This window comes from Lissotriton vulgaris, chromosome 6, assembly GCF_964263255.1.
Source record: "Lissotriton vulgaris chromosome 6, aLisVul1.2, whole genome shotgun sequence".
Classification (NCBI taxonomy): Eukaryota; Metazoa; Chordata; class Amphibia; order Caudata; family Salamandridae; genus Lissotriton; species Lissotriton vulgaris.
Genome location: NC_141694.1, coordinates 501457698 through 501471975, shown reverse-complemented (window position 1 = coordinate 501471975; position 14278 = coordinate 501457698). Strand labels below are relative to the sequence as shown.

At 39.4% G+C, this 14278-nt stretch overlaps 1 protein-coding gene across 1 annotated transcript in view; it reads left to right on the top strand.

Annotated features, from left to right (window-relative positions):
• Window positions 1-11713, top strand: part of LOC147707493 (CD109 antigen-like) — an 899009-nt gene extending 887296 nt beyond the window's left edge. Inside the window, exon 33 of the mRNA XM_086926509.1 lies at window positions 11302-11713. Coding sequence (XP_086782635.1) covers window positions 11302-11471 — 170 coding nt within the window. The 3' untranslated portion in view covers window positions 11472-11713. The remainder of the gene's footprint in view (window positions 1-11301) is intronic.
• The last annotated feature ends 2565 nt before the right edge of the window (window positions 11714-14278 follow it).

The window sequence follows — 14278 nt, the reverse complement described above, 5'->3', positions numbered from 1 at the left end:
TGTGTGTGTGTGTGTGTGTGTGTGTGTGTGTGTGTGTGTGTGTGTGTGTGTGTGTGTGTGTGTGTGTGTGTGTGTGTGTGTGTGTGTGTGTGTGTGTGTGTGTGTGTGTGTGTGTGTGTGTGTGTGTGTGTGTGTGTGTGTGTGTGTGTGTGTGTGTGTGTGTGTGTGTGTGTGTGTGTGTGTGTGTGTGTGTGTGTGTGTGTGTGTGTGTGTGTGTGTGTGTGTGTGTGTGTGTGTGTGTGTGTGTGTGTGTGTGTGTGTGTGTGTGTGTGTGTGTGTGTGTGTGTGTGTGTGTGTGTGTGTGTGTGTGTGTGTGTGTGTGTGTGTGTGTGTGTGTGTGTGTGTGTGTGTGTGTGTGTGTGTGTGTGTGTGTGTGTGTGTGTGTGTGTGTGTGTGTGTGTGTGTGTGTCAGTGTCAGTGTCAGTGTCACAAATTGTGTCCAGTTGCCAGACGTGGTCACAAACTGTGTTTGTTGTTAAAGTGTGCAGACTTAAAGTACAGTCTTGATTGGTTAGAGAGAAGTGTCTGTCACCACAAGTGGAGTCTTGAAATGCAAACTTCCATTTGTTGGTACAGGGGTGCCTGTCACTGACATTGCAGACAAAGTAAAATCAATGATCATACTTAACATGCCCTCCGATGATGAGTAATGGAGTACTTCCCAATTCTTAAGAGGGCCACTAGTAACGTCATCAATGTGAAGGGTCTGTGGTCAGTTGGAGATATGGACAGCTGCTATGAAATTCTCCCCAAAGAATTTAACCTCCATTAAATCCAATACGATTCAACAGGATAGGGTTGGTGCTGGTGGCATCTTATTAGCAGTGAAATTAAGAGGACTCTCGGGTAAGTCGAAAACAGCTTTATTCAACTATCTGCGACCAAGCCCCAGCAGCAACTGATGCTGCAGGAATCCATATTCACAGTAAGAAATCCAACAACGCCTAACAATCGTGAGTTGAATAAGGGGATGTATTTCTATTCACTGATGAGGATCGTAAAAAACCCTGCGCATGTCTGGTTAGATTTGTCTACCACTTATTTGTGGGGGTCCTGGGCCCTCAAAGGCCAGACACATTGATATTTTCACACCTTTTGTAGAGAAAAGCAGAACTGGCAGGGTCTTTCAATCCACTGATATCAAATTATGGAGTGTTGGGCCAATCCATTCAGAGAAGCTCTTCTCTGCACGTGAAGTAGAAACCCGCCCGTATGCCCCAAATAAATACATGCACAGAGTGATTGATAATCCAGTTATATAACTATTTGTTATGCAGTGTCTACATGACGGGTGGATCAGAATGATCACAATCATTAGGAACAACTCAGCGCATAATATGCAAATTAGAGCAAAGTTTCAGAAAGCCCAAGTCCTATTTCATTAGTAATCCTAATTTACCAGTCTATTCGCTACCCAATTCATCTATTAACTATCCCATTGCAGTCATCCAACCTAAATGGTTGTAGTAGATGTTCAAGCTTTATTATCTTCTCATCCTTCTTGCTCTCACAATCCTTACGAAGTGAGCAGTGCTCTGCGTTTCAGAACCTTATTACCCAGCCAATCTTAACAGTTCATCCCAGATGGCCGCTTTATCCCAGTATATAGAAAAGGAGAAACTTGATAGAACAACTTCCTGTTCATTACTTTCTGCAGAATGGATCCATTGCCTTCCTGAATCTCAGTTAAGTAAAATTGTACTTTTAATATATTAAATGTTTATTTTTATTTTGATGGTTTCTCTCCTTCAGAGGTTTGATTGAGCAGCCTCAGTATCTAGCATTGGTTACTCTGCCTTGCAAAGCAGACAAGACTGAGTGCAGTGTGGTGTTTTATTTGCTAAGCGGTCTATTTTTAAGTTAGAGGAGCACTGCACTAAGTCCATTTTGAGGTGGTATGAGCAGCGAGTGTTCTTTTAACATAATTACTGATTCGGGTGAGCTCGATACTATGATAGTGGGGAAAACGCCTAACTTCATAATGGCAGGTCCAGCGATATTTTGAAGCAACATGACTTTGGTCTCTAGAAATACAAGGAAGCTAGCAGTGTCCTTGACTCTACCAGAGTATGGATTTGAGCAAACATCAGAGAATGCACATACAGCCTGGCCCCTACTCAGAAATGGCTTCAATTTGGTCCCATACACACTATGCAGTTGGAATTAAGCTATACCTGGCTGATGAGCACTAACCAGGACGAAACTGGTCCACAGTTGCTTATGTTTCGGTTCAGGGCGGACATGACTTGACAGATCTGGCTGGACTGTTCACATTGGAGCAGGATCAAGACTGATTTGCATATGGCTGGATCCAAACTGAGGTGGCATGTTGTGCAAAATAACAATGGACTGGGATGCGGCCCAGAGTGATTACAAGTGGCGGAAATTAAATCAAGCATTCCATCCTTCACTTTTTTGTATGCTACAATTGCAGCTCTGCAGCACATAAACCAGCCTGTAGCTGATGCTGCTTTTAGAGCAAGGGTTTTTAGAGTCGTTGCCTCTACCATTACAGTTCTAAGGCCATTTTTTGCAAGGTGTGGTGTTCTCTGAGGTTTTCAACACCTGAGAGGCAATCTGGACTTTCATCCTCCTCCTTTCAGTGCTGAAGAAGATGATTTCTTCACCCAGTACCAACAGGTGGATCTGAACTCCTTACTGCTGCACAGCGCCATACACCGTGTTCTTGTTCATGAATGGAAAGATATTGTTAAGGTATCCTTTCCTGGATTCCTGCCTAAAAGATATGCACTGGAAGGAATTTCCGGGGGATTTCCGCACATGGTAAATGTGCACAACCTCATGGGAAGATTATCCTTGCAGGGTAAGTTGTTGTCAGAAGGGTTGCCCTTCCCGCTGATGAGACAGATTAAAAGCTGGAGGGAGCAGTGACAAGAGCATATGCTGTGACAAATCTTTCTGTGAGAACTAATCCCTATGTGGTGTATACGGTTCAATCCCTTTCAAAGGATTTTTCTAACTCTTGCAGACTGCAATGAATGAAGTTGTGGATATTTCTGCTTTACTGTCTACAATGGAACTAAGGAGTCTAATTTTTATCAGATGTCTCCTGATCATTTATGTCCCTCAGCACCGGTTTTTGACGTATCCATAGCAATGTATCACAGCATGTTACACTTATCCATCCAAGGGATCTTCTTAATTGAAAGGCACTTCTCAGGGAATACAGCCTACCTTGCAAAAGTCAGCAATCTTTCCTGTCCCTCCCAACCAGAGACATTGAGGTTTTAATTCCACCTTTTTTTCTAATGCAGAAATCATCTGGAGACTTTAGCCCTGCCTTATATCTCAAAGGTGTAAACTAGTACATACTGCATAAATCTTTTAAAATGGTGATGGCACAGACCATTCTGCCTGATTTTCTGGCATCACTCTTCGTTGGTTGACTGAGAACTCTCAAGCATGGCCCATATACCTTGTGCTTTCCAATTCACCCAAACCACCTAATCTAGTGCTGCTGGAGTCTGTTATGATTGTGACCAGAGGAGGAACCAGATGATACCCCTTTTAATGACTTCAGGAAGCAGCCACCACTGGACTCCCAGACCTGTCTCCAGAGTAATGGGAACCATTGCCTCATAATCCTGAGACATTGGATCCCACTGTCAAAAAAGGCGTTGTACTGTTTTGTTATGTTATATAGATTTGTGTGGTGCAACTAATTACCTGTGAGGTGTACCCAGGCACCGAGTATAAAGGTGGAGGCAACTACAAAGAAGAATTAGAAATGTCAAGGCCATTTAACCGGAGGGATGGGATGCCAACTTGAATTTCCTTTCCTCTGAAATACCTGCTCCTAGGTCTGTTCAGAACACTGCTCTGATGAACTGCAGTGATTGCAGCACATGAAGATTGGATTTTTTGTAATTCAGGAGAAATCTGTGCTTCAAAAGGACCTCGACTTGCTGAACGTGCTCTTTTGCCTTACAAAAAGAAGAAGCAATTTGCCGGTCATCAAATTATATGTATACTTGTATTCCTCCGGAATTAAAAATATTCACTAGGAGCCAAAAGCACGGGGAAAACTGGAGGTGAGGGAAGGTGAATGGATTACCCTTGAAAGCAAATTGTAAATATTTCTGGTGAGACTCTGGGATGAAGATTTGAAGACATTCGTTGTGCTGACACCAGGGCTTCATCACATACTTTTATGTCACATTATCAACTCCAAGGTGGGGGTGCATTGCCAGCTGTCTTTCTCTCATCACCTCTGTTTGTTTCAAACTGTTATTACATTCTTGGGAGTAGCATCAGAATTGTATGTTCGAAATCTCATTTTGACTTTGAGTAGAACATTAATAATCAAGTACCATTATCTTGGGTATCAGCCCACTTCATAAGGACTGGGACAGGAAGACGGACAAAAAGGTAGTGGCCCAGTTACGATAATCTTAATTACTCCGAGTCTAGGCCTACTTGTTATAGTCCTGAGTTCTAAGCCCCTATCTCCCTACCCATTCTAGGGGTGATAGATTCTTTGTTATTACATTTCTCTTTTATATGTTGAGATATTGATACGTTTTCATATCAAGTTCCTCCTTTTTTACATCCTGGAATATGGTGACCATCTTGGAGGAACTTTTAAGATTGGCTGGGTAATATGGTCCTGTGAAGCAGACTAATGCTTACTTTGTAAGAACAGTGACTGGAAGATCTGGACTCAGACTAATGAAGTTTACTGTTAAGTAGTTCGGCCATTATGCCAAATCATGTATAGTTCCCTGCACACCTTAAGCAGTAGGCGGAAATCAGACTTTTACATCTCCTCTCTTAAACTAGTCCCTGTATGTAACCCTGAACCTTCACTAGAACACCATATATTTTTGGGGCTAAAAGAGTTTTATAGATTGATGCGGTGTTATCTTAGTGACTCAGGCTCAGCTCCTGCTTTGCTACAAAAAGAAGCAAACAATGCCCCGTTGCCAAAGCATATGGAAGCTAATGCTACTTTTCCTTCTTCATGCCAAGACATATCTCTGTGAGGTCATCTTACCCTAGAGCTGCAGTTGCCACGTATGTGCCAGAGAAACGGAAAGGCTTCCCTTTTCTGTCTTTGTTAGTTTGAATGGTGTCAGGGAAAATTGAGATTTTCAACTGAAACAATGGTCATTGAGCACACTTTTGTTGGCTGTATCATTCAGCAGTCCATATTTTTAGGCTGTGTGTCTAAACATACATTCTTTAATATTAAATGCTGCCTTGGGTACGTGCAGGTAGACCTTTCTTGCATCCAACATGCATTATTATCATACGAAAGCACCGCCATATTACACACCTGTGTGGGTTACATAGTTTTAAGTGCTAAGAGACAGGATACCTCAATTGGTCAGAACTTCCTTCTCTCTTTTCCTCTTTCTTTAGTTCTACATGCCCTTCTTTCTCTCATTTGCCTCTTTTTCATACTCTTTCTGTACTGTGTCCTCCATTCCCTCTTTTTCATGTTTATACAGTCCTCTTTAGCCATTCTGTTCGTCTTGATCCATTCGCTCTTCTCTAATTTCAGTTTCTCCTGTCTCATCTTCATCATCTCTCCCTCAGTCCAGGTATTTGTCCTTCATAATTTGAATTTTTGAGCTATTGTATCCTCTTTCAGGGCGCTCGTTGTCTTGGATGTTTTCAATGTGTCAAGACATTCAACTGCATTTAAATGTGCATTACAATGAAAGCACAGCCAGGGATGTTTCAGTATTTTGCCATTGATATAAATACACCTGCCGCCGTGCGTCGTTATATTGCACTATATTTTCAAGAACTCGGTCCCTTCTTTGCGGAAGCTAAAATATTGTAATCAGGCTAAACTTTCTATTTCACCACTTAACGGGTCTACTTTGACTTTGCTAATGTGTTATGACGTTCAGTCACCTCTGGCCTATCAAACAGTCTCCCTGTTTCTCTTTATCCGACATCTGGTCTGCTAATAATGATGCCTGCTACCATCACAGGGAAGGAGCAAGAGAGAAGTCCAAAGTGAGATGGAGGAAGTAGCAGGTTATTGGCTAACTATTTCACATATTAAAGGTGGGAAAGTGTTTAGAGGGAGAATTGACCAGAGAAGAGTTCCGGAAAGAGATATATTTTTGTGGGAGGACTATATTATGTATGCATCTTCCATGAACTCCTTTACCTTTGTGCAGGTTCATCAAAGGGATGAGGGCTGGTGAGACACCATATGAAACATAACATTGTAGACGAGTAGACATCAACCAAGGATTATTTTCTACGTGACCCCACAGACAATTTGAGCTTTTCTCTCGTCTGCATTGTTGCTTGAACCTCCATGATAGTAAACAACCCCATTGTTATTATGTATCGTCATGCCAGTTCACCATGAACTCTGGAACTCTGATTTATCTACGCTCTCCTTGTAGCAAGTTGAACCACAACATGACTACATAAACCTCCCTGATCTGCCACATACGTCCTTTTTAGGATATAAATATTTCGGGATAACAAGGTCGAACATTCAATACTTACTTTTGAAGGTTGGTAATGGGGCAGAAAAGCAGAACGGTAGTTTCAGAGAGCATTTGGGAACTTGGGTGGAACCCCGCCCAACCCCCATACACAACTCCTTAAGGGTCATTCAGTTTTGCCTTTCAAAAATAAACCTGGCCCTGGGAATTTTAGTAATACAGAAACATGCTGATACGCTAAAACAAATCAGCGACTTAAATCATGTGTTGGTGAAGTAAATCCATGCTCCTTATTGACATTTATACTCTTTTCATTTTCTTAGGATGGTCATATGTAATCAGTCCGACTACACAGTACTTAATACTGGTGTTAAGTCTTTTTTCTAGTGCACAGCATTTTATGAGTCATAAAAACAGTAATACTTTCTGTTTTGTTTTTATTTAGATTGCTTTTATGTAGAGCATGGTATAGTACTTTTTAAACCCCATTCTCAGCGGCATGGCACTTCACAACTGGACATCAAATATAAGGGAGATAATGTTAAATAAATACAATCACACTTGATTTACAATGGCCTTCTTGTCTGCTATTTGTTGGAAACGTCTGTTTTCCTAATGCTCCTCAGGTGGTAGTTACCAGACTTCGCTATAAAATGTAATGTCCTTCTAATTCAAGTTTTGAGTCCAGAGTGATGCCAAGAGGTTTAGTTGTAGAGATGCCTATCTTATTCAGAATGGATACTCATTCTGGAAGATGCTGGATACTAGATTTAGAAGAGAGGATCATAAAGTTAGCTTTTTGTGGGTTCAGATTCATATATCATATCCATGATTGAACCGTAGATATATATGTTGTTAAGTTATGGATATTATTCATTCTATATCATTTCACATATAACTGAATGTTGTACATGTATTTTTGGATCAATACTGCAAGTTTATGTTGAGGTTCATCTAATGGCTCAACGTGTTGATTGAAAAACAGGGGTTCAGATTTGAGCCTCATGGAACTGCAAAGGGTTTTGTAAAGAGCTCAGAGGATGAACTGTCCTTTTTACACACATCATGCAGTATTGTCAGGGGAATTTTTTGAGTAGCAGCGGAAGCTATGGGATATGGTCAAAAAGAAATTAAGGGTGTCATCAACCTTTCTAAAACCAAAAGCTAGATATGAAAGGGGTCAAGATTTGCACTCTGTCAATGCACTCTTAGGATAAATCACAACACATGTTGCAAACAAATTGGCAAGTCATGGGCAACTAGTGATTGTCCTACATCCAGTTTCTTTAGTAATGGATGAATATGATAAAACTGGAAACAGCATTTTGTTCAATGGAGGTATTTATGATGTTATCGCTGGGAGGCCCTCAATGTATGTGCTTTCAATATGTATAGTAATAATATTGTCTAAGTCAAGTGCAGGTCTGTTTCCAGCAACCACTTTCTTAACTGAGTAGGCAGTTATACCTGTGAAGTCACACCATTTAGATGTGTGTGATTGGCCAGAGTAAGTTGGCATAGTGTTCAGAGAAGGAGTGAGTTTATTATCTTGGTCTTGGTGGCATTGATTTTGCGGAAGAGGTGAATGGCAAATATTACAAATCTAGATTCATTGATCTGGGTTAGGATATATTCAGTTGACTAACAAAAACACAACACTATGGTGAGGTAGGACCCAGGGGAATATTTAAAGACCAGTCTCTGGGAACAGCCCCCACAGATACAGAACAACAAAAGAGTACCAGAGGGTCTGAGAGAAAAGTAAGTTAACGGTGTGCAGGGAACAGGCAAACAACGGGAGACCCCTAAGCTGACCAATAAAGCATGGTAAACAATGACAACCCGATAGATGGTCAGAGTTACCCATCAGTCACCACTCGGAACCGCCCTTCATCATTTGGGATTTGTCAAAACCAATTATGCAGATATGTTTTCCCAGACAGTAGGAGAACAGGATGTAGATAGATCTCCTCCGCTGAGCGAACAATAGTATGGTCTATCACTCCTTAAGACTGATGAGTGGTGAAGCGTGGTGTGACTGAGGGAGTGAAAAAGTAAAAATAAAGAAGTGTATATAAAATTGGATAAGGGGGCATAGAACAAACTTTATTCGGGTGATGCTCGCTTCGCCAATGTTAAAAATTTGTTAAAGACAGTTTCAAAAATGCGCTGCCTAGAGATGGAACCAGGTCGACATGTTTCAGCAATGGGTGGACATAGTTGTCCTTGCTTTCTTCAGGACCTCATAACAAATGACGACTAAAAAACAAAAGTGACAGACAAGTACATAAATCACCTGCAGTCTCCAGGTGAAGAGTCTCGTCTTAAGCTTACAGCTAATGTCGTTCACAAAGCTTGTAAGACGTGAAGACCTCACCCCACCTGGCAGTGGCTCAGGAGTAGAGTGAAGCACCGCTCTAACCGTCGGTACTCCTTAGCCGGCGTCTGAACCAACTCAGTTCAGACGCCGGCTAAGGAGTATCGACGGTTAGAGCGGTGCTTCACTCTACTCCTGAGCCACTGCCAGGTGAGGTGTGGTCTTCACGTCTTACAAGCTATGTGAAAGACATTAGCTGTAAGCTTAAGACGAGACTCTTCACCTGGAGACTGCAGGTGATTTGTGTACTTGTCTGTCACTTTTGTTTTTTAGTCGTCACTTATCATTTATTTTACATTTGCAGTAGCATTCATTTGTTATGAGGTCCTGAAGAAAGCAAGGACAACTATGTTCACCCATTGCTGAAACATGTCGACCTGGTTCCATCGCTAGACAGGGTATTTTTTAAACTGTCTTTAACAAATTTTTAACATTGGCGAAGCGAGCATCACCCGAATAAAGTTTTTTCTATGCCCCCTTATACAATTTTATATACACTTCTTTATTTTTACTTTTTCACGCTAAAGCCTTTTTTGCACTGCACTCCCTCAGTCACACCACGCTTCACCACTCATCATTCTTAAGAAGTGGTAGACCATACTATTGTTCGCTCAGCGGAGGAGATCTATCTACATTCTGATCTCCTACTGTCTGGGAAAACATATCTGCATAGATGGTTTTGACAAATCCCAAATGATGAAGGGCTTTTCCGAGCGTTGACTGATGGGTAACTCTGACCAACTATCGGGTTGTCATTGTTTATCATGCTTTATTGGTCAGCTTAGGGGTCTCCCGTTGTTTGCCTGTTCCCTGCACACCGTTAACTTACTTTTCTCTCAGACCCTCTGGTACTCTTTTGTTGTTCTATATTCAGTTGACTGTCATGAAAAACATATTGAAGAGCTTATTTGGGCACTGTTTAGCCCTGCTGAAGTGTCCATTCGAAGACGCAGCTTATGCTCCATATAGCAGGGAGTTGTCTATTTGCTAGGGCTATGCGCACCTTTGAATGGGAAGTGGGAACTGGGACAGACATACACAGCTTAGCTAATACGAGGCACTCGAAAACAAGAACATAAACATAAGCGTACTGCTCTTCATACCAGACTAAATTAATGGCGTTGCTGTGCCTATGTGCAATGTTATATGGTCTTGTCGTAAGTGAACACAGTAAACAGATGAATGGCAACCAGCATGGTCCAGGAACTTGGGAGCACATTTCAATCCTGAAAACTATTGTTTTAATCCCCTTTTCACCACAAAATCATCTCCATAAATTTGAAATTAAAAATTGTGTAACATATACTTTGGAATGAGAACAAATGCAGTAAATGTAATAATTGAAAAAAGCTGCAATGCAAGATGAAAGAAAATAGTCCCAGCATGTCACCTGTGTAAGAATACACTTTCACTCTGTAAAGGCATCGGAGATCGAGCTATGCTCCAATGGTGGGTCAAAATTCCAGTAGTGAGCATAGCAGCAAATCGAAAGTAGAACATTGGCAATCGATGACAAAGACAGCCAATCACAGAGCCTAAAGTGGATGGAAAGATACAGCATACAATGCTGCCTAGCGAGACAGCAATACAAATGAGGTTATGTACCTTGCTATTCTCTATATTTATAGAAAAAAAATCATAGCTTAGTTCTGTGAATTGTGCACTTCAGGAAAGGATTACTTCCTTATATCTCCATCATGTCTTATACCATTTTTTCAGTAAATTGGGGTGTGGTCCCTTAGACCACTCGGGGCACTAATGCAGGAACTATTAGCCTTTACTGTTTCTGGTATTTGATGCTTTCATAGAAGAAATGAGACACTTCAAGATATGAACATAGCTTAATGATCCAATTACTTGTATTGTTGGTAAATCTCCATCTTGATTACATGTATACTTTTAATGTAATTTACAAGCATTCTTTGATGCTAAAATCATCTTCAGTTAAATGTTCCTTTACTTTTTACCACGCCAGCACTTTAGTAATGCTTATTATTAATTACTTGAAAAACTTGACAAAGATTTGCATACATTGAATACTAATGTAATTGTAAAATGTCATATTATTTCAATATATTGAATTAATTGTGAGTCTTTGTCCCAAATGAAGGGTTTTGAGTAGTATGGAAATACTGATAGGTACTTTCTAAATATGTCTATATGGGAAAGTAAGAATGTTCATATATCGATATATTGTAGTGAACATGTTTTCCACCGATAATCAGTCCCGAATTAGTTGTGATAATTTCTTGGAATTAGAACAGAAAATAGTATTTGAACATATGTGCTGCATTGTTGTATGACAGAAAAGTTTGTATTGTTATTCTGTATAGTCTTTACTAACACAGTGGAATTAAAGATGTTTAGAAGTGAGAATTAGTAAAATAACAATGCTGTATATGAATGCTCACTTTAGGAACCATGTCATGTTTTAATAATCTTAGCATTAAGCCAGTACTTACCAAATGTGTTGTGTTATTCTTTGAACAGAAAGAAGAGCATCAAGAAGCTATAATTCAAAGGTGATGCAGAATCTATCACCCTGCGTGTTCTGTAAAAAGGACTGTGATTTTTGTTCAAACATTTCCATTCAATTGCTTCATCATTCACCACTACTTGGTTTATTCATCAGCTTGTTTGTAATACATTTCCTTTTATAGTGAATGTGACTGTTAGGAGATTGTTTTTATGCTAGATTAAAAAAAGATATCTGTAGCTTGCCTTGGTTTGATGGGCTGCCTTGTTTATTGAAAACCTCAAATCCTGTGAAAGAATATTTTTATTTTTTGTAAATAAGACACAAAAAATACAGTGTTACATAGCAGAGACAGTACACCTTCAATGAGAAGACAAGGTCACATTAATTCCTCAAATTGATATAATAACACACATTTTATCTAAACTGTGTCTGCGTATCATTTTATTAATTCAGGAAAAAATGGGTTCTGCATATCTTAACACAAAATGACATAGCATTAGATAAAAGGCCATAACAATATAAAATGATGTAATGTTATGTAAGGTATTGTAGAATACATATGTCAGTCTGTAATTTTGTTTTTGTCACTAAACTGATTCTCCCGTTACATGAGAAATGACTCCACAACAACACTGTTTCGGTAGGTACCATGTTGCCCCACTCATTATTATCGTCTATTCAAACCTCTGTACCCAATAGAGTTAGACTCTGTATGCTCACTACAAGCAACATCATATATCAACCATGGACTATAATGCTTGATACAAATAAATCAAGAATCAAGTCAGGTACACCTCATTGTCTCTCCATCTGTAATGTAGTTTCCTTGTCATGGCTCAAGGGAGATAATAAGGGGTGTGTCAAACTTGTGTTTAGCGTGTCTACAAAAAAAAACATCCTGGTACCTACAAAAATATATTTCTTCACCTCTATATAAATCATAATATACTGCTATTAAACTATGCAGACCATCAATATATATACCTTGTTCTCACTCGAAATTATTGCCTGATATTAAAAAGCAGCTCTGTGGATTCTCTGCCTAGTGAACCCATGGTTGGTCCTACAGCAAGAGCAGTATAAATTGCTCAGCCCTCTAAAAAAGCAATGCTATTATCAGATGCAGGAATGGTTGTATGCATTTTTATGAAAAACGAAAAGTATACAAAGTTGTTAATGGTGCAGTAAAATAAGTTTAATATATATTTCATGGTCGGAAATAGATACAAAAGAACACAATAGATAATTGAAATTAGATGTTATCCAGAAGAAGGTTTTAGTAAAGTTTATCGTGTGAATTAGAGCATGTGGTAGACCTTTGATTGTGCGCTTCTTACGAGAACTGGTATGAGTATCTTCTTGCAACACGGGTGACGCCCCCACCACAACCCACCATTTGAACAATGGCTAAGCCATCAATATCAACACTTGGCGATTGTGATCTGACAACTCACTGTACTACCTGTGTACTGATAAGTGAAGAAATTATCTCAAACATTTTAGTCTCAGTAGTTTCTAGACATATATTGGAGAGAACCACAATGTATAGAAACCAGACCGAATAAATCTACGGCACTGTGTCATTAGATCTCAAGGTAAATGCCCTAGTTCCTAGAACTACTTTCTGAATACACAACAACAATGCTATAGAGCTTTCCAGAGAACCTGTAATGTAATTTGACAAGAAATTGTGGCAACATCAGATTTGCATGAGCAGTTTTTGCTGTTGCCATGTGCTCATATTTACAATATGTGTTCTAATGCAAGCATTTTATAGTTAGGTTTTGGTTTGCTAGGCAATATACAAATTTCGTTACAAGACCAGAGGCATGCATTAATCCTTTAATGCCACTCCACATAGCACCTGAAAAAACATTACATCATAAAACAAAATCAATCTAGAATAGAACATCCACACAGTATTAGCAGTCCATGGGCTGAACAATCTTCCTCTTTTAAATGTTGCTCCTTGCTCAGATTAGTAATTCATTATCTTAACAAGCTTTTCATATTGGTTTAACATTACTGTGGTTTCCAAACTATGAAAACTACAATCTAAGTCATCTTGGTATTTATATTGCCAGTAGGTTTGGTATTACATAAACATTGAGCATTAATGTGCCTATTATAAAGCACAATGTGCAACATGCAGGTCAAAGATTTCTATTTTATATAGACAGCTCAGTGGCCTGCAACTTTTGCTGAAGAGATTTTTGTGTTACCTATTGGTCAAAAGTTATAAATCTTGTAATATGGCTCAGTAAGTTCTGAACCAGCATGAAAAATCTGCATGCAAACTATAATGCTTAAAAGTAGAAACATACCGTTTTTTCTTTAATCTTTATTTATTCTAAATTTGCTAAAATTGTTCCTTTATATTTTAATAAGTAATTATTAGTAAGTGCTAGAGAAATGGTTATTTGTGTAATTTCGAATATAGACCGATATATGTGACCTTCCAACAGCGTATGTTTACCTATTACCTGAAAAGCTTGGGAAACCCAAAAACGTGCCTTAAAATCATAGCTTTCAGAAATTCCGGCAAGTAGCTAATCATCTGGCAGCATCGCAGATGACAACCTGCAACTTTGTTTCACTAGGGGATTAATCTCTCTTTACTTCCATAGAGTAAATTGGTGATTAAATATGGTGCATAGATATTCATTAAAGCCAAGTTACAGGGCTTATTCCTTTTAAGCTTTAAGTTAAAACCCCTTTCTATGTTGGAGTGTTTATTCATTTAGGTTTACCTTAAACTTATGCCTTGAGCCTATTTTTTATAAATGTGCACCTTATTTACATTATGCCAGAGAAGGACAGTCTATCAGCTTACTCCTTATTTATAGTATGCCCGAGAAGGAAAGGGCAATTCCTGTGATCCCAGAGCAGAAAGTTAATGAGGAGATCTTGAAGTCATTATTCCAACATGAGAAGTGTATCTGTGTATGCGAAACCATTGGCAAATACTGCTCAGGAAGAAAGCTAAGA